The 26,899-nt window shown below is 45.2% G+C and overlaps 1 protein-coding gene across 1 annotated transcript; it reads left to right on the top strand.

The window, feature by feature from the left end:
• The first annotated feature begins 8,045 nt into the window (after positions 1–8,045).
• On the top strand, positions 8,046–21,933 carry LOC311113118 (PHD finger protein 23B-like). Its single transcript, XM_084156266.1, has 5 exons — positions 8,046–8,626; positions 9,752–9,783; positions 9,925–10,017; positions 18,724–19,351; positions 19,908–21,933. The coding sequence occupies exons 1-5, from the start codon at positions 8,599–8,601 to the stop codon at positions 20,099–20,101; spliced, it is 975 nt and encodes a 324-aa protein (XP_084012392.1). The 5' UTR covers positions 8,046–8,598; the 3' UTR covers positions 20,102–21,933.
• Positions 21,934–26,899: the final 4,966 nt, after the last annotated feature.

The following is a 26,899-nucleotide window of genomic DNA, read 5'->3' as shown; positions in this document are numbered from 1 at the left end:
CAGGTCAACCTAAACAGGGAAATGATGCACTGATTCGATCTCGTAGAAATACTGAAACCAAGAAAGACTATTGGGGCAATGATTATTTTAATAGTTAAAGTCAGTTTACCACAAGATGGGGGATTCAAGATACCATTTGACTTCTCCCATGATGTCACGGATTCTGCCGAGGCTGCCCCTCCTCCTTGCTCGAGCAGGTTTCGGCGTTCGTCGTCACCGGAGTACTAGCTGCTGCCGATCTATGTTCTATGTTTCTATGTTCTACCTGTTGTGTCAGATTGTTTCACACCTGTTGCCCATCTTGTGATTACTCCGCCCCTATTTAACCCTGTGGCTCCCATTGTGTTCTGTGCGTGTTTGTTGCTTGTACTCGTATGTCATTGGTGAGTGGATTTATTCCTCCCTGCGTGGAGGCTTCTTGTTTCTTTACGAGCTTTAGTAAAGTTACGTTTTTCCCTTGAGTTCTGTGTCCTGCGCCTGACTTCAGTCTACCGCATACACCGACATCGTGACACATGAAGAGATAGGAGGTTTTAGAGGCTTTGCTAAGAAGGGGGCGTGTACAAGAAAGTTAGGTCCTAGAAGGTATGGTAAATACATTTGCACTGGGGAACGCTCATGTCCTTGGGCAAGGGTGTTTAAACATACCTGGGGAACATACTATGAGAATGGAATGGACGCAGTACACCGATGGGGAATTAAACAAAAACGGAACTGGTGATAACGGTAAAGTCAATTATGCAAGATGACATAGCAAGGAACTATTGGGCCTGTGTTGATGATTTCGGGGAAGATATATGTTTGAGGTTCATTTTTCAGGAGAGAAATTAATCTTCCACCTCCGAGACAGATCAGCAGGTAGATCCAATGTTATCACCAGAGGTATCAACAAATAGTCTAATACCCCTTGGAAGGCCCTCAGAAGGAATCCTAAATAGCACTAAACCACCAAGGGTAGAATATTTCCTCTTGCAGGAAATGAACCAAGGAGAAGTAGAAGGAATTTCAAATGAGAACTTCTGGGTAAGGTGGATGAACTACACAGCTAGGGCGTTGGGTCAAACTAATTGTTATGCCTGTTCAACAGGTAGGCCAACCCTTGTAACTGCACCTATGCCTCAGAACATGTTCTCTTGTGTGATAGATCTGGGATCAAACCAAACCTCATCTAATTGTTCTGATATTAAAATAACCACTCTTAAAAAGGATAATACTAAGGCACCCCAATTCACCATGAACCCCGGAGATTATCAATGTTATAGACACCAAAGTAATGCGAATCACAGATAAAATTGGAGAAGGTTTTACTGGTGGGTTACAATTGATAAAAATGTTGACTGGATTAATTAGATCTGCAAATGTTTGTTAATTAGACAAGGGATGCAGTGAAGAGAATCTCAGGCCAACTATCCGCCACCTCACTCATGACCTGCAGAATAGTTTGGTTCTCAAAATACTTTTAGCAGAGAAGGGCGGATTTACAAGATGGTGGGAGGTCATTGTTGTATGTTTATCCCCAACAATACAGCCCCAGATGGTACAGTAACTAGAGCACTGGCAGGTCTCACTGCATTAAGTAAACAATGGGCTGAGAACTGGGGGGTGAATACATCAATGACTGGTTGATTTGATAACATGTTTGGTAAATGGAAAACTATTGTTGTAACTATTTTAGGCGCGGCAATCGCGTCTATGGGTATGCTTGTTCTTTGTGGATGTTGTCTTATTCCCTGTGTCCGAGGGTTGGTGAGCAAGGCGTTGGAGAATGCAGTTTCCCAACAGATGGTGAGATACGGCCCAATCCCGGACTCCGACCTAAGGAATGAAGAATATGACCCACCAGGCTTGGTGGAGGACGACGACGATTCAGATAGTTTGAGACTGGATGTTTTCCTAGAACTATAAATCTCTAGTTTAAAAGTTATTGTAATGATCTTTTGTGGATTAAAGTCTTGTTTTAAGTATGATGTACTAGTTAACTGATGTTGCAGGATGTGATGAAGCAAATGTTCTTCACTATAGGCTTAGACTGTTGTTTCCAGATAGTGGGTAAACAGGTTAGGTACCATTGCTAAAGAGTAGCGTTATGCTTTTAATCATGGGGTAACCCTGACGAACATGTATTGAATGAGACAAATTTTTATGTTTTTATATGCAAATCAACTTATATGCTTCAATGTGTGTGATTCATTTCTATAACAACATATATTTTGTGAGTATGTGTGTAATTTCTAGTCAAAGGGTGGATTGATAGAATAATTATTAATGACTAATTATTACACCCTGAAACTGTGTGAAATGTGTTAGAATGTGTGAGTGTAGGACCAGTAAAGACTATGACATTGAGCTATATTTAGCAATGTGAGTAAGAGTTAGACCAGACAACAAAGGACAAGGAGAACTGTCTACAGACAACTGAGAAACCAAGATAAAGAGGCCTCCCAATTTAGGGAGGAGAGAAACTGTTAGGCTTTTTAAGGAGTATGACACATGGTGCAGAATATTGTGAGAACGGCGATAACTGAGGAATGCAGGGAGTAGGCTATGATAAGAAAGTGTGTGTGTGAACTGATGGTCAGGAGAGCAATTATAAAGTGGAAAACTACAGCCTGCCTAAAGAGGGGAGGGATTTTTGTATGACGTGTGAGTATAAAAGATGGACTCTGAAATTGTGATGGCAGAATTCTCAATGAATAAACATCTCTGACTATGCAGACCGGGACTCTGTCCGTTTCTTAAATCCAAAAGACTTACAACCTTTTGGGAGACGCACAGAGACACTGAAATAGTTTGTTAAATAATTCACGTAACAAATGTCTACACCTGTTGTATTCGGTGCATGTGGCAAATAAAATTGGATTTGATTTGAAACACCGAGATGCAATTTTTTGTTACCTTTTTCTTGGAACACACATCTCGTTCTTTGCACACTGATTCAGTGCTGTACACAGGATGTCATTCCACCCATGTCAAGTGTGAAAAACAACTCCCAGCCTCGGATGATCACAAACTTTGCGTTCTTTGCTTGGGAGCTGAACATGCTCAAGCAACTACACAGGGTAGTAGCACTTGCACTTACTGTCAGAAATTCAAACCGAGAGCATTGAAATCTCGACTTGTGAGGCAGACACATTCTCATAAGATGTGTCTGCCTCACTGATCAATGATCATTCTAAACGCTCCAGGTCTAATGACGCGTCTCACTCCCCTCGTGATAATAAATCCTTGACTGGTAATAAATTGTGACGCACTGAGATGCGCAAGGAGATTAAGTCACTGGACAGTTGTATGGCAACTATTGAGTCTGCCCTCGAGCACATCCTGGCCAGGCTTCCCCCGCCAGTACCAAACCCTACCCCTACCTCTGAACGGAGCGTGGTTGTTGAATCAGTTGACACTGACTTATTGTCCACAAGAGCCTCCCATTCTTATGACACAGACTATGAGCACTCTGATGATGATTATGATGCTGTGTACCACAGCTCTAGCATCGTCCAGTCCCAGTGACGGTCGACCAGAAAATATCCTTGTCTGAAATCTTTGAGAGGGCAAGCAGAAACCTCAATGTGGAGAATGCACCTACTGCCATGGCATCAACATCCAAGTTTGATGAATTCAATTCTTCAAAGACTGAGACACCCATCCCGTCATTCAGACTTCATGCGTGAGCTCCAATGCACTTGGAGCACACCAAATGACAGAACCCCCGCCATGCCAAGCATATGCACTTGCTTAGCTACAGTTCATGGTGCAGATGAAGATGGTTTTGGCCATTTCCCCCGTATGGACAAATAATTTGCTTTGCTTGTTCTACCTGCTTTTCTCCGTCACAGTTCAGACCAAGAGCTGCCTAACAAACGATGCAGGGTATCTGATTGCTTCCTACGCAGGACATATGACAGCACCTCTTCAGCCGCTAGGCGTAGCAATTCAGCAGCAATACTGGCCTTCTATCAAAAGGAGCTGCAGGCACGCCACTCCGCAAACTATGATGCTGAGACCATGAAAGAACTATCTACAGTTAGACCTGGTTGGGAAATCGTTGGCAACACTGTATTCCATGCTATGATGGCTCTATATAATACTGAACACTTTCATGAATTTGTTCTGGATTTGGGGACTGTGAAAAGACCCCTGGTGGTTATGTCTGGTGGGGTAAGTGTGTGTGTCAGAGCTGTGTTAAAGTTGACTATGCAAACAATTTGGGATTTTCAACACATTAATATTTCTTATAAAAAGAAGAAGTGATGCAGTCAGTCTCTCCTCGACTCTTAGCCAAGAGCTGGCATGCATAGTATTTATTTCAGCCGTCTGATTACAATGAAGAGCAAGACTAGCAGAAAATTGATTTAAGGCAGTGCTTCAGCCAAATCCAGCATTCTTACCTAAGGTGCTTTCATCACCACATGCTAACCAGCCCTTAATCATAGGGACATTTCACCCGCCTCCCCACTGCTCACAGGAGAGTCGTGAGTTGCATACACTTTGACCGGTTAGGGCGTTGAGTGCCTATCTTGCTGCAACAAGAACTGTTCGTCAAACAGAACAGCTTTGTGTGTGTTATGGGGAGTGTAAACATCAAAGGTCTTGAAGCAGAGACTGGCACATTGGATTACCAATGCAGTGTCAAAATCATACGCTGCAGCAGGTAGACCAACACCAGACCACGTGGTAGCACATTCCACCAGGGGTATGGCCACTTCATGGGCCCTGTTCAGAGGGGCCTCCCTGGACTGTATCTGTGTTGCTGCAAGTTGGGCAACACCCATGACTTTGATAAGGTTCTACAGACTTAATGTTATGTCCACACCATCAGTGGGGTCTGTGGTTCTGGACACGGCATGCTCTCTCAACCCAGATAAGTGAGCATACTGTGAACCTTGTACATACTTACTTATCAACCATCAGTGAGATGGATGTTCTATACAGAGGCCTTCCACTCTTGGTGCTGTTGCACCCAATTGAAGCCTCATGTTGTACGTTCTAGCTTTCAGCTTGCTTGTGTATACGGTTGTATACCACAGTTGAAAATCTGTGTTACCATGTTGGGTAATTATATTCTGTTGCATACAAGTACGTCTGGTGAGTTATCCCAATTTGTTGTCCGAACAACATCTTTGGTACATCCTCTCCCACAGCCTCTCCCACCCGTTACAAAAACAAAAGAGAACGTTGGGTTATGGATGTAACTTTGGTTCTCTGAGTAGAGTAACGGGTCGCCAAGCTTTCATGTCGTTCCTCCACCTCTTTGGGGTTCAAGTGAAGTAATAGACATTGTCACAACACACCACCTTTTATATATAGTGACAGGTCACGTGGGTACAGTAAAGGTGTGGCGTGATTGTAAACATCTTTGATATTAAACATCTCAATCACATCGCGTGAAGGGGAAGGAGTTCCCATAGGTTGTTTGGCGACCCGTTACTCTACTCAGAGAACCAAGGTTACATCCGTAACCCAATGTTTTTTGGACAAGGAGGTTCATTTGGGAGATCCTTTTTTACTGTTGAGGACTGTGAAGAGAGCAATGGGAAAGGTGGATTAAATCAAGGTGACTAGAAGCGGCCTTGTTTTGGTTAATTGTGTAAATGAAGAACAGAAGAAGCGTGCACTGGATCTGGCAAAATTCCCCACGTCGGAACTGACCTTCATTGATATTCAGAGCAGGGTACCTGCTAAAAGAGTTATATCTGGAGTCTCGTTAGATATACAGTACCAGTAAAAAGTTTGGATACACCTACTCATTCAAGGGTTTTTCTTTCTTTTTGAAATGTTTTACATTGTAGAATAATAGTGAAGACATCAAAACTATGAAATAACACATATGGAATCATGTAGTAACGAAAAAAGTGTTCAACAAATCAAAATATATTTTATATTTGAGATTCTTCAAATAGCCACCCTTTGCCTTGATGACAGCTTTGCACACTCTTGGCATTCTCTCAACCAGCTTCATGAGGTAGTCACCTGAATCCATTTCAATTAACAGGTGTGCCTTCTTAGAAGTTAATTTGTATAATTTATTTCCTTCTTAATGCGTTTGAGCCAATCAGTTGTTTTGTGACAAGGTAGGGGGGGTATACAGAATATAGCCCTATTTGGTAAAAGACCAAGTCCATATTATGGCAAGAATCATTACTTTAAGACATGAAGGTCAGTTAATACGGAACATTTTCAAGAACTTTGAAAATTTCTTCAAGTGCAGTCGCAAGAACCATCAAGCGCTATGATGAAACTGGCTCCCAAGAGGACCACCACAGGAAACGAAGACCCAGAGTTACCTCTGCTGCAGAGGATAAGTTCATTAGAGTTACCAGCCTCAGAAATTGCAGCCCAAATAAATGCTTTACAGAGTTCAAGTAATAAACACATCTCAACATCAACTGTTCAGAGGGGACTGTGTGAATCAGGCCTTCATGGTCGAATTGCTGCAAAGAAACCACTACTAAAGGACACACGAAATGGGCCAAGACACACGAAATGTGTCCTTTGGTCTGGAGTCCAAATGGGCGATTTTTGGTTCCAACCGCTGTGTCTTTGTGAGATGCGGTGTGGGTGAACGGATGATCTCCGCATGTGTAGATCCCACCGTAAAGCATGGAGGAGGAGGTGTTATGGTGTGGGGGTGCTTTGCTGGTGACACTGTCTGTGATTTATTTAGAATTCAAGGCACACTTAACCAGCATGGCTACCACAGCATTCTGCAGCGATACACCATCCCATCTGGTTTGGGCTTAGTGGTAGCCAACACACCTCCAGGCTGTGTAAGGGCTATTTTACCAAGAAGGAGAGTGATGGAGTGCTGCATCAGATGACCTGGCCTCCACAATCCCCCGACCTCAACCCAATTGAGATGGTTTGGGATGAGTCGGACGGCAGAGTGAAGGAAAAGCAGCCAACAAGTGCTTAGCATATGTGGGAACTCCTTCAAGACTGTTGGAATAGCATTCCAGGTGAAGCTGGTTGAGAGAATGCCAAGAGTGTGCAAAGCTGTCATCAAGACAAAGGGTGGCTATTTGAAGAATCTAAAATATAAAATATATTTTGATTTGTTGAACGCTTTTTGGTTAATACATGGTTCCATATATGTTATTTCATAGTTTTGATGTCTTCACTATTATTCTACAATGTAAAAAATAGTAAAAATAAATAAAAATCCTTGAATAAGTAGGTGTGTCCAAACTTTTGACTGGTACTGTAGATGACGAGTAGGCCTACCTTATTCAGAAAATCCCAGGAGTGGTCAGTGCACATCGCCTGACCCATATTGTAAATGGAAAGAAGGAGAAAAGCCTATGGATATTATTCTTGTTTGAGGAGACTGTACCTGCGCATGTGAAGCTTGGATATGTGAGGTATGCGGAGAGAGCATTTGTGTCCAAACCCCTACAGTGGCCACGTGTCAATTGTTGGCAGACGGGACAAGTATGTTATTGAAAAATCTGTGAAGGGAAAATGTTGCAACTGTGGTGGGGATCGTACTCCGGACTTCCTTGAGTGCCCTTTTAGGGTGAAAGAGGTCAAGGTGTCAAGGATCTGGGTTGTACAGCAGATCTCCTATGTGGTGGCGGTGAAGAGAGACAAAGGGGCAAGAGGCCATTGTGCTGAAGAAGATATGGTGGTGGATGCACCACAACCAGTTGCAAATGTTTTTACGTCAATCAAGAGATCTGGATACACTCACTGTGAAGGTGAATTTTGTAGCATTTATAGCCAGAGTTATTATTTGTACTGTACATCATTGTATCTGCAGCCGAAACGTTTTTGGGGCTCCAAGACTTCACGGCAGAAGCACTATACTGTCGTCAGAAAATGTCCCACCCTCACAGGATCCTTCTGAGCCTGTGTAGGGACCTGATTCGAATTTTGGATTTTAACTGAAAAGCATGTTGATTTAGCCTAGTTTAACTCTCTTTTTGATGGTTTGTATGAATATTTTTACCCCGCATAATTTCATTTTGGAGTCTTTGTTATCCACCTGCACAGTAGGTGGCGGAATGCACATCCAATTGTTGCAAACGCCATTATACCAGAGAAGAAGATGCCTGGCTGGAGTGAGGCGCGCAAGGGACGACACCAAGTAGACATATTCTAGTCACAAGTATCGTCGATTTTGCTCGTGTTATGGAAAAACTTAAACTTCATCTAAGAAATGTGTTACCTGAATGCTTTTGTCCTTTACAATGGATTCACCTGCTGCAGTTTTTCAACGGTGGCTTAGCTCGATAGTTTAAAAAACGAGTTTGATTGCCAGGATTATTTATGCAATATAGCTGCTGTGACGAAGAAATTAGCTAGCTAGTAACGTTAGCTAGCTAACCTTGGTTCTTGTTAGCTAGGTAACGGGCTAATAAGGAATTATTTTTGCAATTTTTGTTGGCTAGCTCGTACCTAGCCGGATAAACTATCCAGAACTGGGGACCACAATCCAAAAAGTCAAGGAAAGTCGCTTGTCGTCGAAGAGTTGTTGACTCCTCCGTTCTCGGCTGGGTGTCCCACACACAGACAGTTTACAGTCAAGCCGGGAGTAAAGCACTGCCGCTGCTCGCTACCTGCCTGGTAGCTACCACCACAACGGGCCTTGTTGCTGAGGCGACAATGCTTGAAATAATGTCTGAACACCAAGGTACGTTAAGTGTCAGTTCACATAGTAAATTGATCTAGAGTTGCTTTCTAGATAGCGGACATTGTCGGTTTTGTTTAAGCCTCCCACAGTAAAGCAACTGTTGGTTGTTCATTCGCAATGTTAGTTGGCTAACGTTAGCTAATACTTCGCTATGGTTAACTAACATCAACTGGCAGCTAGCTAGATTGACTTAATCTGCATCAAACAGTCGACAACGCAAATTAGCTTGCAGAGTGATAAACTTTGCGATTTTATGCAGTAACGACAACTAGCTAGATAGCGTAGCTAGCTAACGTTTGCTTGTTAACCATGCCATTGATGTGGCTAATGTAAAATAACCGCTGGCAAGCTAACGGTAACTAGCTAGCAAGCCTAACATTAGTTCTAACAAAATGGGGCATAATGACGGTTGCTTTGCCAGTCAACTAACCTGCATTCAACAGCTAACTACCAGTGTTTGTTTGTTAGTTAGATTGCTACAGTAACTAGTAAGTTAACGTTAGTAAGCTAACTACTTAGCTAGCTGTTGCTAGCCAAGTTCAAAATTCGGGGTTGAGCCGGCTCCTCACGCCAGCCCAGCCGGGCGGTGAGCTGCTAACGCTGGCTCACAATGCATGGATGGCATGGTTCAAGTTTGTTCGCTAACGTTATCTAACATACTGTAGCCAGACAGCTAGTTACAACTCAACATTTTCACCACCAAGCACCAGTCTTAACTTTGTCTTTGCATCCCCAGTTAACAGTTATTGACCCGTTGTGAACATATAAAGACAAGGCTGACTAACGGCGTTACTGGCGAGCAGGGCAGGCATTCACTCGTTTAAGACAACTAGCTAACATCTATACAGGCAGTACGTTATCCATAACGACTGGCATTGCAGCACCTTTGCCTGGTTCAGTTTTTCATTGCATTAGCAAGCTAACGTTAACTAGTTATTCCTATATTCTTCATATTCTCTCGATACATCGCTAGGCCGAACACAAATAGACACAGTGGAGAGAATGAGGTTATTATAACCTGACAATTGTACTTTGCAGTAATGTTTAATTTTTTTATCCAAATGACTTTGTGTAGAAATTTTAAACAGATTATAGCTAGTATAGTAATTGTTTTTTCCTACACAGATTCGTTATTGAAGTGCAAAACGGAGACTCTGGTAAGTAGACTTCCGGTGTGATGTTCAATTTCACCTCACCCTAAACCTGTTCACTCTTTTTTGTGTTGTCTGTGTGAGTAATTAGCTTGGTTCATCTATGTGTGGATCTCATTAATGTGTTTGTTTGTTTTATCTCTTTAGCCTCCAGAGAGGAGAAAGAGGACCGTCGAAGACTTTAACAAGTTCTGCAACTTTGTCTTGGCATATGCAGGCTATATCCCCAATCCTAAAGAGGTAGGTTAACTAGGCACACAATGACATAAGCCCGTTTCGACTGGCACTTAAAATTAGGGCCAAATTCAAGCTGGCTCGAGAGAAACCCGGGCCAGAACAGCCCAGTTTCACAACTGGTGCCAGCTCGATTAGAATTCGGGCTGGTGACGCCATTACTATGCAACCACCAGCTGATCACTGGTGGATGCTGACACCACGTTTAGCTAGTTCGTCTGAGCTTGTTGCTGTTAGCTAGCATATGGACAAGCAGTACTGCAGTAGTCAGACATGACACGAATTACCACCATAGCTGGATCCTTCATTCACTTTTGCACTACACAATAAACTTTTACGACAACAGTCAGCCCTCGAATGCTAGATACCTAACATTGGCTAGCCAATCAGTGGAAACAAGCTAGCTAACGTGAGTTAGCAGGAATTTTAACTGGCCAGGTCTTATTGAAAGCTAGCTATCAAACCTGTCGTCCGGTTTGCTTGGTTAGCTAGCTAATAGCCAATGCCATGGCAAACAAAGTAAGAATATAGCTAGCTAGCCTGTTATGCTAGCAAACGTTAGAAAGCTAAATACATGGCTCTGAGTCTGGCTGGCACTGGCAGGAGTATGGGGTAACCTAAGTTACAGCATGGTGAGGGTGAATTAAATTCTTCAACATCTTGCTAGCTAGCAACATTAGTGAAGCCAGCTGCACAGTCACATATTGGCTACCTAGGAATATGACATTTCTCATTTCTGGAGGCAGTGGAAACTCAATTCGAGCTAGCCCACCAAGGCAAGCCCAACCCGGGTTGACTTCAAAGTGCCAATAAAAACGGGGCTATAGAGTAGCATGGGCAAACCTGTTTTGGTGTTTTTTATGGTATATCAGCACATTTTTGGACTCATTCAGCAGTTTTTACCTGATTTAAGTACAATACCATTGGAAATTAATGTTGAAAGTTCCATTTATATTCCTAAAACATACGTTGAAAATGATGCTGTCGCTGCTTCCTGTTGACAATGCATATTGATAAATAGCCCAATGTCAAAATACAGTTTAAGTGTCCAAATCAATAACCAATATGCAGTAACAGTTTGATGTAATGAAAACCTAAATATAAAATGTACTGTGTCCAAATCAATAACCAATATGCAGTAACAGTTTGATGTAATGAAAACCTAAACATAAAATGTACTGTCTACGGCTCTGTCGTAGCCGGCCGCGACCAGGAGACCCATGGGGCGGCGCACAATTGGCCCAGCGTCGTCCAGGGTAGGGGAGGGAATTGCCGGCAGGGGATGTAGCTCAGTTGGTAGAGCATGGCGTTTGCAACGCCAGGGTTGTGGGTTCGATAAAATAATGTATGTGCTAACTGTAAGTCGCTCTGGATAAGAGCGTCTGCTAAATGACTTAAATGTAAATGTGCAACAACATATCACTTGTTTTTTTTAAACAAACACCTTGTAAACTGCACATGCACCAAAAACCCTGTTTTGACAAGTGGCAATAAATCACTCATCGATTAGGAGGGGGGGGATATGCATTGTTGAAACTACCACTACTCAAAAACCACATGGAAACAAAAATTTTTACGTAACTGACCACCTGCAGAACAGTCAACTACATTTTGGAATGTTGCATTTTGATACAAGGGTCACCAAAACCGAAAGAGAAAAGCAACACTGTTTTGTCAATCACTCATTGATTATCACGTTGAAATCAATTCTGTTAAAACTAAAACTGCTAAAAAAACCTAGTGGAATCACTGGTTAGAGGACAATTTGTAGAAGACCGCTAGCTACATTTTAAAGTGTTGCATTTTTATTCAAGTGGGTCGCCAACGCGGTAAGTGTAATGCAACACTTTTTGTTAATCACTTCCATCTATCGCGCTGAAATCAATAGAACGGGGCAAACATTTGGTGTGTAGCGCTGTTTTAAACTAACTATTCAAAGGCCACACGGAAACTTGGAATAACCTAATACATGGTTGGTTAGATGAGAACTTCAAAGTATTCATACCCCTTAACTTATTCCACATTTTGTTGTTACAGCCTGAATTCAAAATTGATTAAATTAAACAAATCTCAACCATCTACACACAATACCCCATAATGACAGTGAATGCATGTTTTTAGAAATGTTTGCAAATGTATTGAAAATGTAAGTCAGAAATGTCTAATTTACATACAGTACCAGTCAAAAGTTTGGACACACCTACTCATTCAAGGGTTTTTCTTTATTTTTACTATTTTCTACATTGTAGAATAATAGTGAAGACATCAAAACTATGAAATAACACATACAGTGGGGAGAACAAGTATTTGATACATTGCCGATTTTGCAGGTTTTCCTACTTACAAAGCATGTAGAGGTCTGTACTTTTTATCATAGGTACACTTCAACTGTGAGAGACGGAATCTAAAAAATCCAGAAAATCACATTGTATGATTTTTAAGTAATTAATTTGCATTTTATTGCATGACATAAGTATTTGATCACCTACCAACCAGTAAGAATTCCAGCTCTCACAGACCTGTTAGTTTTTCTTTAAGAAGCCCTCCTGTTCTCCACTCATTACCTGTATTAACTGCACCTGTTTGAACTCGTTACCTGTATAAAAGACACCTGTCCATACACTCAATCAAACAGACTCCAACCTCTCCACAATGGCCAAGACCAGAGAGCTGTGGAAGGACATAAAGGATACAATTGTAGCCCTGCACAAGGCTGGGATGGGCTACAGGACAATAGGCAAGCAGCTTGGTGAGAAGACAACAACTGTTGGCGCAATTATTAGAAAATGGAAGAAGTTCAAGATGACGGTCAATCACCCTCGGTCTGGGGCTCCATGCAAGATCTCACCTCGTTGGGCATCAATGATCATGAGGAAGGTGAAGGATCAGTCCAGAAATACATAACCTACATTTGTGTTTTATTTTTACATATTGGTAGCTAGAGTCGTTCAAGGAATTCGGGACATGGGTGACTAGTTAACGTTAGTTTTGCTCTCTCTGTGTGTTCGTGCCGTGAAAGGAGGGGTTTCTTCTTTGTCTGAAAGCAATGGATAGCTAGTATGCTAACTATTCTAGCTAACTAACTGGCTGAATAAGTTGACGACGGACTCGCTCAAGCTGTCGGGACTAACACACAACGTTAGACACGGACACGAACGATCTGCTTGGTGTGTTGACACACTGGTGGTTTGTTGTGGCCGAGTATTGGTGCTAAACCATGTTGTTGGAGTCCGGCATGCTAGCTGACTGTGGCGTCTTATGACTAGGTGCCCTGGACGATTTTCACGGAAGAATACTGTACCTAGTTAGCTAGCTGAATAAACTAAGTTAGTCTATTCCTAGAAAACATTGAACCGCTGTAGTTTACAACAATTATAGTTTCTGAGGTGGAAGTTGGGAGAGTTATATTTGGGTGTTGTGGTGAGGGAGGTCCCGCTCTCTCCTTTCCCAGATGTTTAGTTCATTTCATTCCGATCTCCTTTGCATTATTGTAGCCATTTTCTGCAGCCTGTCAACTATGCCTCTGCCTATCCCTGTTCTCTCCTCTCAGCACAGGCTATACAAACGCCTCACACCGCGTGGCTGCTGCCTCTCTAACCTGGTGGTCCCTGCACGCACCACCCACGTGGACTTCCAGGTCTCAGGCAGCCTCTGGAACTGCCGTTCTGCTGCCAACAAGGCAGAGTTCATCTCAGCCTATGCTACCCTCCAGTCCCTCGACTTCTTGGCGCTGACGGAAACATGGATTACCACTGAAAACACTGCTACTCCTACTGCTCTCTCCTCGTCTGACCATGTGTTCTCGCATACCCCGAGAGCATCTGGTCAGCGGGGTGGTGGCACAGGAATCCTCATCTCTCCCAAATGGACATTCTCTATTTTTCCCCTGACCCATCTGTCTATCTCCTCATTTGAATTCCATCACAGTCACTAGCCCATTTAAGCTTAATATCCTTGTCATCTATCGCCCTCCAGGTTCCCTTGGAGAGTTCATCAATGAGCTTGACGCCTTGATAAGTTCCTTTCCTGAGGATGGCTCACCCCTCACAGTTCTGGGGGACTTCAACCTCCCTACGTCTACCCTTGACTCATTTCTCTCTGCCTCCTTCTTTCCACTCCTCTCCTCTTTTGACCTCACCCTCTCACCATCCCCCCCTACTCACAAGGCAGGCAATACGCTTGACCTCATCTTTACTAGATGCTGTTCTTCTACTAATCTCACTGCAACTCCCCTCCATGTCTCCGACCACTACTTTGTATCCTTTTCTCTCTCGCTTTCCTCCAACACTACTCACTCTGCCCCTACTCAGATGGTAATGCACCGTCGCAACCTTCGCTCTCTCTCTCCCGCTACTCTCTCCTCTTCCATCCTATCATCTCTTCCGTCTGCTCAATCCTTCTCCCTCCAATCTCCTGATTCTGCCTCCTCAACCCTCCTCTCCTCCCTTTCTGCATCCTTTGACTCTATGTCCCCTATCCTCCCGGCCGGCTCGGTCCTCCCCTCCAGCTCTGTGGCTTGATGACTCATTGCGAGCTCACAGAACAGGGCTCCGGGCAGCCGAGCGGACTCCCTGTGGACCTGGCATCTTTTCACTCCCTCCTCTCTACATTTTCTTCATCTGTTTCTGCTGCTAAGGCCACTTTCTACCACTCTAAATTCCAAGCATCTGCCTCTAACCCTAGGAAGCTCTTTGCCACCTTCTCCTCCCTGCTGAATCCTCCTCCCCCTCCTCCCTCTCTGTGGATGACTTCGTCAACCATTTTGAAAAGAAGGTTGACGACATCCGATCCTCGTTTGTTAAGTCAAATGACACTTCTGGTCCTGCTCACACTGCCCTACCCTATGCTTTGACTTCTTTCTCCCCTCTCTCTCCAGATAAAATCTTGCGACTTGTGACGGCCGGCCGCCCAACAACCTGCCCGCTTGACCCTATCCCCCCCTCTCTTCTCCAGACCATCTCCGGTGACCTCCTCCCTTACCTCACCTCGCTGATCAACTCATCCTTGACCGCTGGCTATGTCCCTTCCGTCTTCAAGAGAGCGAGAGTTGCACCCCTTCTCAAAAAACCAACACTCGATCCCTCTGATGTCAACAACTACAGACCAGTATCCCTTCTTTCTTTTCTCTCAAACTATTGAGCGTGCCGTCTTTAGCCAACTCTCTTGCTATCTCTCTCAGAATGACGTTCTTGATCCAAACCAGTCAGGTTTCAAGACTGGTCATTCAACTGAGACTGCTCTTCTCTGTGTCACGGAGGCTCTCCGCACTGCTAAAGCTAACTCTCTCCTCTGCTCTTGTCCTTCTAGACCTGTCAGCTGCCTTTGATACTGTGAACCATCAGATCCTCCTCACCACCCTCTCCGAGCTGGGCATCTCCGGCCCGGCTCACTCTTGGATTGCGTCCTACCTGACCGGTCGTTCCTACCAAGTGGCGTGGCGAGAAGCTGTCTCCGCACCACGTGCTCTCACCACTGGTGTCCCCCAGGGCTCAGTTCTAGGCCCTCTCCTATTCTCGCTATACACCAAGTCACTTGGCTCTGTCATATCCTCACATGGCCTCTCCTATCATTGCTACGCAGACGACACACAACTAATCTTCTCCTTTCCCCCTTCTGATAACCAGGTGGCGAATCGCATCTCTGCATGTCTGGCAGACATATCAGTATGGATGACGGATCACCACCTCAAGCTGAACCTTGGCAAGACGGAGCTGCTCTTCCTCCCGGGGAAGGACTGCCCGTTCCATGATCTCGCCATCACGGTTGACAACTCCGTTGTGTCCTCCTCCCAGAGTGCGAAGAGCCTTGGCGTGACCCTGGACAACACCCTGTCGTTCTCCGCTAACATCAAGGCGGTGACCCGATCCTGTAGGTTCATGCTCTACAACATTCGGAGAGTACGACCCTGCCTTACACAGGAAGCGGCACAGGTCCTAATCCAGGCACTTGTCATCTCCCGTCTGGATTACTGCAACTCGCTGTTGGCTGGGCTCCCTGCCTGTGCCATTAAACCCCTACAACTCATCCAGAATGCCGCATCCCGTCTGGTGTTCAACCTTCCCAAGTTCTCTCACGTCACCCCGCTCCTCCGCACACTACACTGGCTTCCAGTTGAGGCTCGCATCTGCTACAAGACCATGGTGCTTGCCTACGGAGCTGTGCGGGGAACGGCACCTCCGTACCTTCAGGCTCTGATCAGTCCCTACACCCAAACGAGGGCATTGCGTTCATCCACCTCTGGCCTGCTGGCTCCCCTACCTCTGCTGAAGCACAGTTCCCGCTCAGCCCAGTCAAAACTGTTCGCTGCTCTGGCACCCCAATGGTGGAACAAGCTCCCTCACGACGCCAGGACAGCGGAGTCACTCACCACCTTCCGGAGACATTTGAAACTCCACCTCTTTAAGGAACACCTGGGATAGGATAAAGTAATCATTCTAACCCCCCCTTACCCCACCCCCCCCAAAAAATAAAAAAAATAAAAAGGTCCCCCTGCTCAAGCCAGCGCATGTCCAGGCCCGTCTGAAGTTTGCCAATGACCATCTGGATGATCCAGAGGAGGAATGGGAGAAGGTCATGTGGTCTGATGAGCTTTTTGGTCTAAACTCCACTCGCCGTGTTTGGAGGAAGAAGGATGAGTACATCCCCAAGAACACCATCCCAACCGTGAAGCATGGAGGTGGAAACAAAATTCTTTGGGGATGCTTTTCTGCAAAGGGGACAAGACGACTGCAGCGTATTGAGGGGAGGATGGATGGGGCCATGTATCGCGAGATCTTGGCCAACAACCTCCTTCCATCAGTAAGAGCATTGAAGATGGGTCGTGGCTGGGTCTTCCAGCATGACAACGACCCGAAACACACAGCCAGGGCAACTAAGGAGTGGCTCCGTAAGAAGCATTTCAAGGTCCTGGAGTGGCCTAGCCAGTCTCCAGACCTGTACCCAATAGAACATCTTTGGAGGGAGCTGAAAGTCCGTATTGCCCAGCGACAGCCCCGAAACCTGAAGGATCTGGAGAAGGTCTGTATGGAGGAGTGGGCCAAAATCCCTGCTGCAGCGTGTGCAAACCTGGTCAAGACCTACAGGAAACGTATGATCTCTGTAATTGCAAACAAAGGTTTCTGTACCAAATATTAAGTTCTGCTTTTCTGATGTATCAAATACTTATGTCATGCAATAAAATGCAAATTAATTACTTAAAAATCATACAATGTGATTTTCTGGATTTTTGTTTTAGATTCCGTCTCGCACAGTTGAAGTGTACCTATGATAAAAATTACAGACCTCTACATGCTTTGTAAGTAGGAAAACCTGCAAAATCGGCAGTGTATCAAATACTTGTTCTCCCCACTGTATGGAATCATGAAGTAACCAAAAAAGTGTTAAACAAATCAAAATATATTTTATATTTGAGATTCTTCAAATAGCCACCCTTTGCCTTGACAGCTTTGCACACTCTTGGCAGCCATTAAACTATGTCGCTGTTTTAAAGTCACCATTGGCCTTATGGTAAAATTCCTGAGCGGTTTCTTTCCTCTCAGGCAACTGAGTTAGGAAGGACGCCTGTATCTTTGTAGGGACTGGGTGTATTGATACACCATCCAAACTGTAATTAATAACGTCACCATGCTCAAAGGGATATTCAATGTCAGCTTTTTTATTTGTATTTTTTAACCCATCTACCTTTGCGAGGCCCTCGTCTCGTAGTTTAATCCATTTTGAAATTCACTGCTCGACTGAGGGACCTTACAGATAATTGTATATGTGGGGTACAGAGATGAGGTAGTCATTAAAAAATGATGTTAAACAACTTGTGACTTGTTAAGCAAATGTTTACTCCTGAACTTATTTAGGCTTGCCAAAACAAAGGGGTTAAAATACTTATTGACTCATGGCGTTTCAGATTTTCATTTTAAATTAATTTGTAAAAAAAATTCCAATAACATAATTACACTTTGGCATTATGGGTTGTTGTGTGTAGGCCAGTGACCAAAAAATCTCAATTTAATCCATTTTAAATTCAGGCTGTAACACAACAAAATGTGGAAAAAGTCAAGGGGTGTGAATACTTTCTGAAGGTACATTCTTTATTCTTCAGAGTAAGATGTTGGGGGAAGGGGGGTGCTAAACTGACATATGGAATTGTTTTAAGATGGTCATACTATGGATCATTTAGCAATTTGATTTTGAATATTAGGACCCCTTTAACTATAAAATATAGATTTTGGCCTTTACTGCTAAAGCCCATCGAAACACATTGAAAACACATTCAACAGAAGTTTACACATTGATGGTACCGACTTCAGACAAGTCTCCTGACACTTGTGGGGGTCGTAGAGCAAAACGGAGAACACCATCGTGTTCGTGAGAGTCTCCCCTTTCCATAGATTAATAGTAATAACGCTACAGACGTTTATGTGAGATGACCGATTTTTGGGATCTCTCATGGTCTGACGAACACAGCTCTAGCTCTGCCACCTTTCACCGCAGATGCAGAAGTGTGACACTGGCAGATGCGGTGGATTGAGACTAATCCCATGCAAAAAAAACTCTAGCTTAAACAGACATCTTTTTTTTACGTAACATAGATTGACGCACCGGTGCATCAATCAACTCTAGGGGTTTAAATGACATTTACGACCCTATGCATCAAGTATTGATTGTCCTATACGTTTTTTTCCTCATTGTTCTTTCTCTACACCTGTGGCTGTGTAGGAAGGTCCGTGGTCGCCAGCGTCCTCCAGCTCCCCACACAGCTCAGGGGCATCGGGGGAAAGTGGCGGTGGAGGTGGCGGCAGCTCTTTGGGGGCCAGCTGGGGAGACGGCGGCAATGACCTGCACACCATCCACACGTTTGTCCACAAGGCCCGCGCCAACAAGGGCAAGAGCATGCGCCGCATGCACTCGGACAGCTCCCTGCTGGACAAGATGCGTCTGAAAGACTCTTTGTACGACAGCCAGACTGCCAGCAAGGCAGAGCGCAAGAAGGACAAAAAGCTCAAAAAGTTGTCGATGGGTTCCGCTATTGTCGGTGCGGCCGACAGCGGGAGCAGTGGCGGTGAGAAGAGGGCCCGCATCAAGCGCAGCAAAAACCCCAAGCAGCCCAAAGCCCTCAAGAAGCTTAAGAGCTCGGCCACTCAAAGCGAGACAGACTCTGAGACCGGTCACGCCCACCCCGGGGAGCGCTCGGTCCGAGAGGACCTGACAGGGCACAGTGTCTCCTCCCCAGGAATGCAGGGGCTGGCCAAGATGCAGGCAGGAATGGTGTCCAACCGTGAGGCAGAGATGAGTTCGAGTGAAGGCGAGACATGGATAGCCGACGAGGACATCATGGTGGAGTCAGGTAAGCGATTTCATACTGACCACACTGTGGACAAGAAAGCAATTTTTTTTGCTGTAAATGTGGGTGCCCTGTTATTTCCACAAATAAAAGTTGCATCACTTCAGCTTTTCTAAGTGTACGGCTGCTGTTTCCTGGTAATATGCTTTGCTGCTTGGCTTACAATGGATCGATATTAGTGCACTGACCTGTTCCCTGAGGTCTAAACCAGAGGCTCATAGCAGGTTTGCTTTCCTTGGGCATAAATAAGGGAAAATGTGGTATTTAATTTGAATCTGCTTGGTAACAATAGGTACTTTATTGCATTCGTTACGAGTCACTGGGGAATAATTAATGGGTAATAATTATGTAATTCTGGTGTTTCCATGTAGTTCCTTAGTAAACACCAAGTAATTAGGGGGCCATATAAATAAAACCTCCGCAAACAAAACAAACAGTTGAAGAGCCTCTTCTTTTTGAAAACCTTTGCCCCTGTAAGGTGCCCACTGAACCCATCCCTGCTTGTCCCACTATGAGATGCCCCCTCTTACCTCTCTCTTCTCCCTCCTTCACCGCACAGGTGACGACTCTTGGGACTTGATCACCTGTTACTGCGGCAAGCCATTTGCGGGGAGACCCATGATCGAGTGCAACCAGTGCGGAGTGTGGGTCCATCTGTCATGCGCCAAGATCAAGAAGTCCAACGTCCCTGACATATTTTACTGCCACAAGTGCAGGGACACTCGACGGTCTGGGCAAAAGAAAGACCCCTAAAGAGAGAGGGGGTGGGAGGGACTGTATCCCTCCTATATCCCTTTTCAATCTACCCTTTTTTCTGTGTACTACTACAACCAAGTTCTTTTCTGCAATGCCTACAGCTGATTGTTAACCCTCACCTGGACGGCAACTGTATCGTTCGTTTTCTAGGTTTTCTTTTTTGACAATCACCATCCTCACTTATTCATGTAGGTTCTTTGTCACGTTCTGCCTCTGTGAAAACTGTACTAAAACAGGAAGATATTGGGACGAGATCTCTTTATTATCTGTAACATACAAATAGACACTCTTGCTCCGTAGTCTTACTAAATTGAGACTGGCTTACTTTTTTTATTGAAATGTTAAGGCAACCATACAGATATCCATCTCCTGGCTTTCCTATTAATAAGGTCATAGCATAAGGTGCATGACAAGGTATAGAGAATTATTTATTTAGGACATTGATGGGCTGCTTTTCCGTCTGTCAACGTTCAAAGAAAAAAGCTTGTATTTTATAATGGTACATCAACATTTGTCAGACCCTCTGTAACCAGTGTTCAATGCGACTGCCACACCATGGCACAGGCACAACCCTTTTCATTATCTGAAAAGAAAACGGATACTCATGTTTATTTTTGTCCGTAAGTTTCTCTTTTTAGGTCTAAGAGGGCGTCTCTCGTGTTGAGATTTTTTGTTATGTTGAAATTTCTCATGTAAGCTTTTGATTTGGGATTTGTTAATTAGTTTCTGTCTATTACACTCAGTACCCGCTTACCACAGTGTTAAGCCACTGAGATCTCGCTCATTGGATGTTTTCTGATTCAAACAAATACTAGACCAAATCTGAAATATGCACAGACTATTGAGCTACAACAGTGCACTTAAAAAAAAAAAAAAAGTTGAGCCCAAACCAAACACACATTTGTCGTTATTTTTCATTGGAAAGTTAATTCCTTTACAGTTTTGCCAATTGCTAATAGCCTGTAACTTTTAAACTAAGGGATGTGCTGTAAAGTTTTTTGATGCAGCCCATAACCATTAAATATTTTTTGCTTTATTCGCCCTTTTTTTATTTTTTGTCAACTGATGCTGTATAAACTTTGAGGAGTGGGTCAACATTTGCTACATCACCACTTGATCACTTTGAGTTTCCTCCGCATGACAATGGAATCCTATGACTACCTGTTGGTTGCGGTTTGACACGGCGACAGACTTCAAATTCCTCTACAATTCTTGTTCCGTGGTTTTTCGTTTTTATTCACATTTTGTGTGCGTTTTGTTTTTCATTATCGAGAGACTTCTGGTTTGGGAGAATGATGTAATTGTTGTTAACTGTCGTGACGGAAAAAGTTGGAGAGTTGCTTCACCTTGTAGAAGTGGCTTGAACATCTTTTTGCATGAATGGTTGTAAAATATACTTTGTATTATCATTCTTTTTTGGGGGTTTAAAACTTTTCTGAAAACGCTAGTTGAGATTTGCTTCCGAATCAGAGAATAACATACAAATCCCGCCCCCTCATGATTCTCATTCGTGAAACGAAGTTGACTGTTTGTATTGTACAGAAAAATAAGTTGATATCACCAGAGTCGTGGCAGGTCCTTTTATGTTGGTTGGTTTTACCTTGCTTTTTTTGTTGGTGGAAGAGTCATGTTTAGTCCCCAAAAAGCAAATGCACTCTTGCCACCACCCTTCCCTTTGATTCTCTGTAAATACCATGTTCTTCGATAACTGTACATATGTGAAAGTGAAAAGAGAGGAAAAAAAGCCAAGCAAATGTTATATTTTCGGCATCTGGTATTGTTTTTCTTTAACTGTAGCTTGAAAAATTAAAACGTCTTCTTTTTTGGGGAGCACCTGTGTTGTCTACTGTTCTTTCAATGTTTGTGAAGTAGGTAAATATATTATAAGGAATGCATTATATTTAAGTTAGGCACACAGGATGTTTGTCATTGTACATACTTACACAACCACTAGAGGGTGATCAGTCCCTAACATCTAAGCAGGTTAGTACACTAGTACAGCATCTTAAATAGAAATATGAACATATGCCGTCAAACATGTTTGTGGGAATTCATCTTTACAAAACAACCAACTAACCTTTACATTGAATTCTGATTTGGACAGTAAAGTTAGCATTGGATGAGGTTGAAGGAGTTGGAACCAGTTAGTGTTGCTTCTTCATTCAGTTAAATATTCCCAGTAGTCTTCTGGTTCATCCTGCAACACAAATAGATACACATCTATAAATCAGTTCACCAGTAAAGGATGGTCAGTCCTCCCCCTCCCTGTTCTGTACTCTCACCTTTCCGCTCTGCTGGTTGGACATAAAGGCGCTTCCAATAGAATCGAGAGGAATTGTTGCCTTCCTCCTGGAATGACAGGATATTAAATAATTCAGACTGGACTTGTTTGGTAGTTAAAGTGATGCACATTTCACAGCACTGCAAGGCTGTTACACTTACATCAGTGGCTACTCCTTGTCACAATGTTACATCATCGCCCACTCCTCGATTGTCTCACCTCTTGTCCTTGGGTTTGGGGCGGTGGTGGTTGTGATGATGGACGGAGATATGTTCCATGGGGTTAGGGATGTGTTACAGAGGGGCGAGAAAGATGGCAGACTTGGGATGGCGGTCTTCCCAATCCCGGGTTGTCTCCCAGTGGGGAAAGGTAGGTGAGGTCAGAGAGCTCAGACAGGTGTGGGAAGAACTTTTGGTCCAGCCAATTCACATCCTGAGGAGACAGAGGGAGGACATGTTCAATCATACAGCATGCAATAACAATACAGTTCATATAATATTATTGATCTACACTGAGTGTACAAAACATTAGGAACAATCCACTACAATCAGTGTAAATGAAGGGTTTTTAAGCATTGTCACAACTGAGACATGGATTGTTTATGTGTGCCATTCACAGGATGAATGGGTAAGGTTTAAGTGCCTTTGAACGGGGTATGGTAGTAGGTGCTAGGCGAACCGGTTTGAGTGTGTCAAGAACTGCAACGCTGCTGGGTTTTTCCTACTCAACAGTTTCCCGTGTGTATCAAGAATGGTCCACCACCCAAAGGACATCCAGCCAACTTGACACAACTGTGGGAAGCATTGGAGTCGACATGGGCCAGCATCCCTGTGGAATGCTTTCAACACCTTGTAGAGTCCATGCCCCGACGAATTGAGGATGTTCTGAGGCCAAAAGGTGGTCCTAATGTTTTTTTACACTCAGTGTATATTTATTTGAAATCATTTATCTTCATTAAAGTAGATGCACAGTCCCACACAAACAAATGGCAAACATCCATGAAAGCAGTATAAGAACGGCACCAAGATAGTTCCAAGATGCAGTGTCTGAAGGATTTTGGCTGCCACTATCCATGTTCAAACTTTTTCTAAGAAAAGCCACAGAGTGTGCGTAATGAGTGTGTTTCTTACCCTTTTCTGTCTCAGCCTGTCAGGCAGCAGGAAAGCAGACAAGTCTCCCAGCATCAGGTAAAGCTCCAGGACAGGTAATGCACACCTTGACTAAAGCGTCTGTATGGCAGACAGGAAATATTATATTTAGCCATTGATCAACTTCTTATAGAGGATGAGTTTCATTCTATTGTTGACTTGATGAGTTGCTGAACAAGTAACACAATCAAAATATACTTGTCAGCGTCTGGGTGAAACGGAATCAGGCGCAGGACACAGAACTGAGAAAAGTATGGCTTTACTAAACACAAAGTAAACCATATCACACCCTCCACGCAGGGAAGAGCAAAACAACAGCTCAACAGATGACGTAACGACGAACAATCACGCACAAACCCAGGAGGGAAAACAGAGGTAATATAGGGAAACCAATAAGCCTAATGAGTAACAGGTGTGAATAATAAAGACAGGACTAGTGTGACACAGAAACATTGATCGGTGGCAGCTAGTACTCCGGTGACGACGAACGCCGAAGCCTGCCCGAGCAAGGAGGAGGGGCAGCCTCGGCTGTATCCGTGACAGTAGCCCCCCCCCCCCCCCCCGACACGCGGCTCCAGCCGTGCGTCGACACCGGCCTCGGAGATGGCCAGGAGGACGCGGAGCAGGGCGAGTCGGATGGCGATGGAACTCCCTTAACAAGGAGGGATCGAGGATGTCCCTCCTGGGAACCCAGCTCCGTTCCTCTGGACCGTACCCCTCCCACTCCACGAGATACTGCAGGCCTCTAACCCAACGCCTCGAATCTAGGATGGAACGGACCGAGTACGCCGGTGCCCCCTCAATGTCCAATGGGGGCGGAGGAACCTCCAGCACCTCAGACTCCTGGAGCGGACCAGCTACCACCGGCCTGAGGAGAGACACATGGAACGAGGGGTTAATACGGTAATCAGGGGGAAGCTGTAACCTATAACAAACCTTGTTCAACCTCCTCAGGACTTTAAAGGGCCCCACAAACCGCCGACCCAGCTTCCGGCAGGGCAGGCGAAGGGGCAGGTTTCGGTTCGAGAGCCAGACCCGGTCCCCCGGTGCATACACCGGAGCCTCACTGCGGTGGCAGTCGGCACTCGCCTTCTGTCTCCTAATAGCCCTTTGCAGGCGTACATGGGCAGCGTTCCATGTCTCCTCCGAGCGCCGAAACCATTCATCCACCGCAGGTGCCTCGATCTGGCTCTGATGCCACGGTGCCAGGACCGGCTGGTAACCTAGTACACACTGAAAGGGAGACAGGTCAGTGGAGGAGTGGCGGAGGGAATTTTGTGCCATCTCTGCCCAGGGGATGTAAACTGACCAATCCCCCTGCCGGTCCTGGCAATACGACCTCAGAAACCTACCCACATCTTGGTTTACTCTCTCCACCTGCCCATTACTCTCGGGGTGAAACCCTGAGGTCAGGCTGACCGAGATGGTCCATAAATGCCTTCCAGACCCTCGATGTAAACTGGGGACCCCGATCAGACGCTATATCCTCAGGTACCCTGTAGTGCCGGAAGACGTGTGTAAACAGGGCCTCTGCGGTCTGTAGGGCAGTAGGGAGACCGGGCAAAGGAATGAGACGACAGGACTTAGAAAACCGATCCACAACGACCAGGATCGTGGTGTTACCTTGTGACGGAGGAAGATCTGTAACAAAGTCCACCGATAGGTGTGACCACGGCCGTTGTGGAACGGGGAGAGGTTGTAATTTACCTCTGGGCAGGTGTCTAGGTGCCTTGCACTGGGTGCACACCGAACAGGAAGAAACATAAACCCTCACGTCCTGAGCTAAGGTAGGCCACCAGTACTTCCCACTAAGACAGCGCACTGTCTGACCGATGCCAGGATGGCCAGAAGAGGGTGACGTGTGAGCCCAATAGATCAAACGATCGCGAACCTCAGACGGAACGTACACACGACCCACTGGACACTGGGAGGGAGTGGGCTCCGTGCGTAACGCCCGCTCGATGTCCACGTTAACCTCCCACACCACCGGGGCCACCAGACAAGAAGCCAGAAGTATGGGAGTGGGCTCCCTGGTCCGCTCCTCTGAGTCATACAGTCGGGATAGAGCATCTGCCTTAGCATTCTGGGAACCTGGTCTATATGATAGGGTGAACACAAAACGCGTGAAAAACATGGCCCACCTTGCCTGACGAGGATTCAGTCTCCTCGTTGCCCGTATGTACTCCAGATTGCGGTGGTCAGTCAAAATGAGAAAAGGGTGTTTAGCCTCCTCAAGCCAATGTCTCCACACCTTAAGAGCTTTCACAACAGCTAACAGCTCCCGATCCCCCACGTCATAGTTTTGCTCCGCCGTGCTGAGCTTCTTCGAAAAGAATGCACAGGGGCGGAGTTTGGGAGGCGTACCCGAGCGCTGAGACAGTACAGCTCCCATCCCAGCCTCAGACGCGTCCACCTCGACTGTGAATTGCAAGGAAGGATCCGGATGAGCCAGCACGGGAGCCGAGGTGAACAGCGCCTTCAGCTGACCAAAAGCCCTGTTCGCCTCAGCTGACCACTGCAGGCGCACCGTTCCGCCCTTTAGCAAAGAGGTGATGGGAGCTGCTACCTGGCCAAAGCCCCGGATAAATCTCTGGTAGTAGTTGGCAAAACCCAAAAATCGCTGCACCTCTTTTACCGTGGTAGGAGTCGGCCAATTACGCATGGCTGAAATGCGGTCACACTCCATCTCAACCCCTGACTCTGACAAGCGGTATCCTAAGAAAGAGATGGACTGTTTGAAGAACATACATTTCTCAGCCTTAACGTAGAAGTCATGCTCCAACAGTCTACCAAGCACCTTGCGCACCAGGGACACATGCTCATCGCGTGTAGCGGAGTAGATGAGAATATCATCTATATACACCACTACACCCTGTCCGTGCAGATCCCTGAAAATCTCATCGACAAAGGATTGAAAGACTGAGGGAGCATTCATCAAACTGTACGGCATGACGAGGTACTCATAGTGACCAGAGGTGGTACTAAATGCCGTCTTCCACTCATCCCCCTCCCGGATACGGATCAGATTGTACGCGCTCCTGAGATCCAATTTTGTGAAGAAGCACGCCCCGTGCAATGACTCTGTCATACTAGCTAAGAGAGGAAGAGGATAGCTGTGTTTTACGGTTATCTGATTTAGACCTCGATAGTCAATGCACGGGCGTAAACCTCCATCCTTCTTCTTCACAAAAAAGAAACTCGAGGAGGCAGGGGAAGTGGAGGGCCAAATGTATCCCTGTCCCAGAGATTCGGTGACATATGTCTCCATAGCCACCGTCTCCTCCTGTGACAGAGGATACACGTGACTCCTGGGAAGTGCAGCGCCCTCACGGAGTTCTATCGCACAATCCCCTCGTCGATGGGGTG

This window comes from Coregonus lavaretus (assembly GCF_964263955.1).
Source record: "Coregonus lavaretus genome assembly, chromosome: 39".
In the NCBI taxonomy this organism is placed as follows: domain Eukaryota; kingdom Metazoa; phylum Chordata; class Actinopteri; order Salmoniformes; family Salmonidae; genus Coregonus; species Coregonus lavaretus.
The sequence above is the reverse complement of the archived record's forward strand: the minus strand, read 5'-3'. Positions and strand labels throughout refer to the sequence as shown.

Coding starts and splice junctions, on each gene's coding strand:
- LOC311113118 (XM_084156266.1), top strand. CDS start 8,599: ATGCTTGAAATAATGTCTGAACACCAAG. Junction 8,627..9,751: donor AATAATGTCTGAACACCAAG/GTACGTTAAGTG, acceptor TTTCCTACACAG/ATTCGTTATTGAAGTGCAAA. Junction 19,352..19,907: donor GGACATCATGGTGGAGTCAG/GTAAGCGATTTC, acceptor TTCACCGCACAG/GTGACGACTCTTGGGACTTG.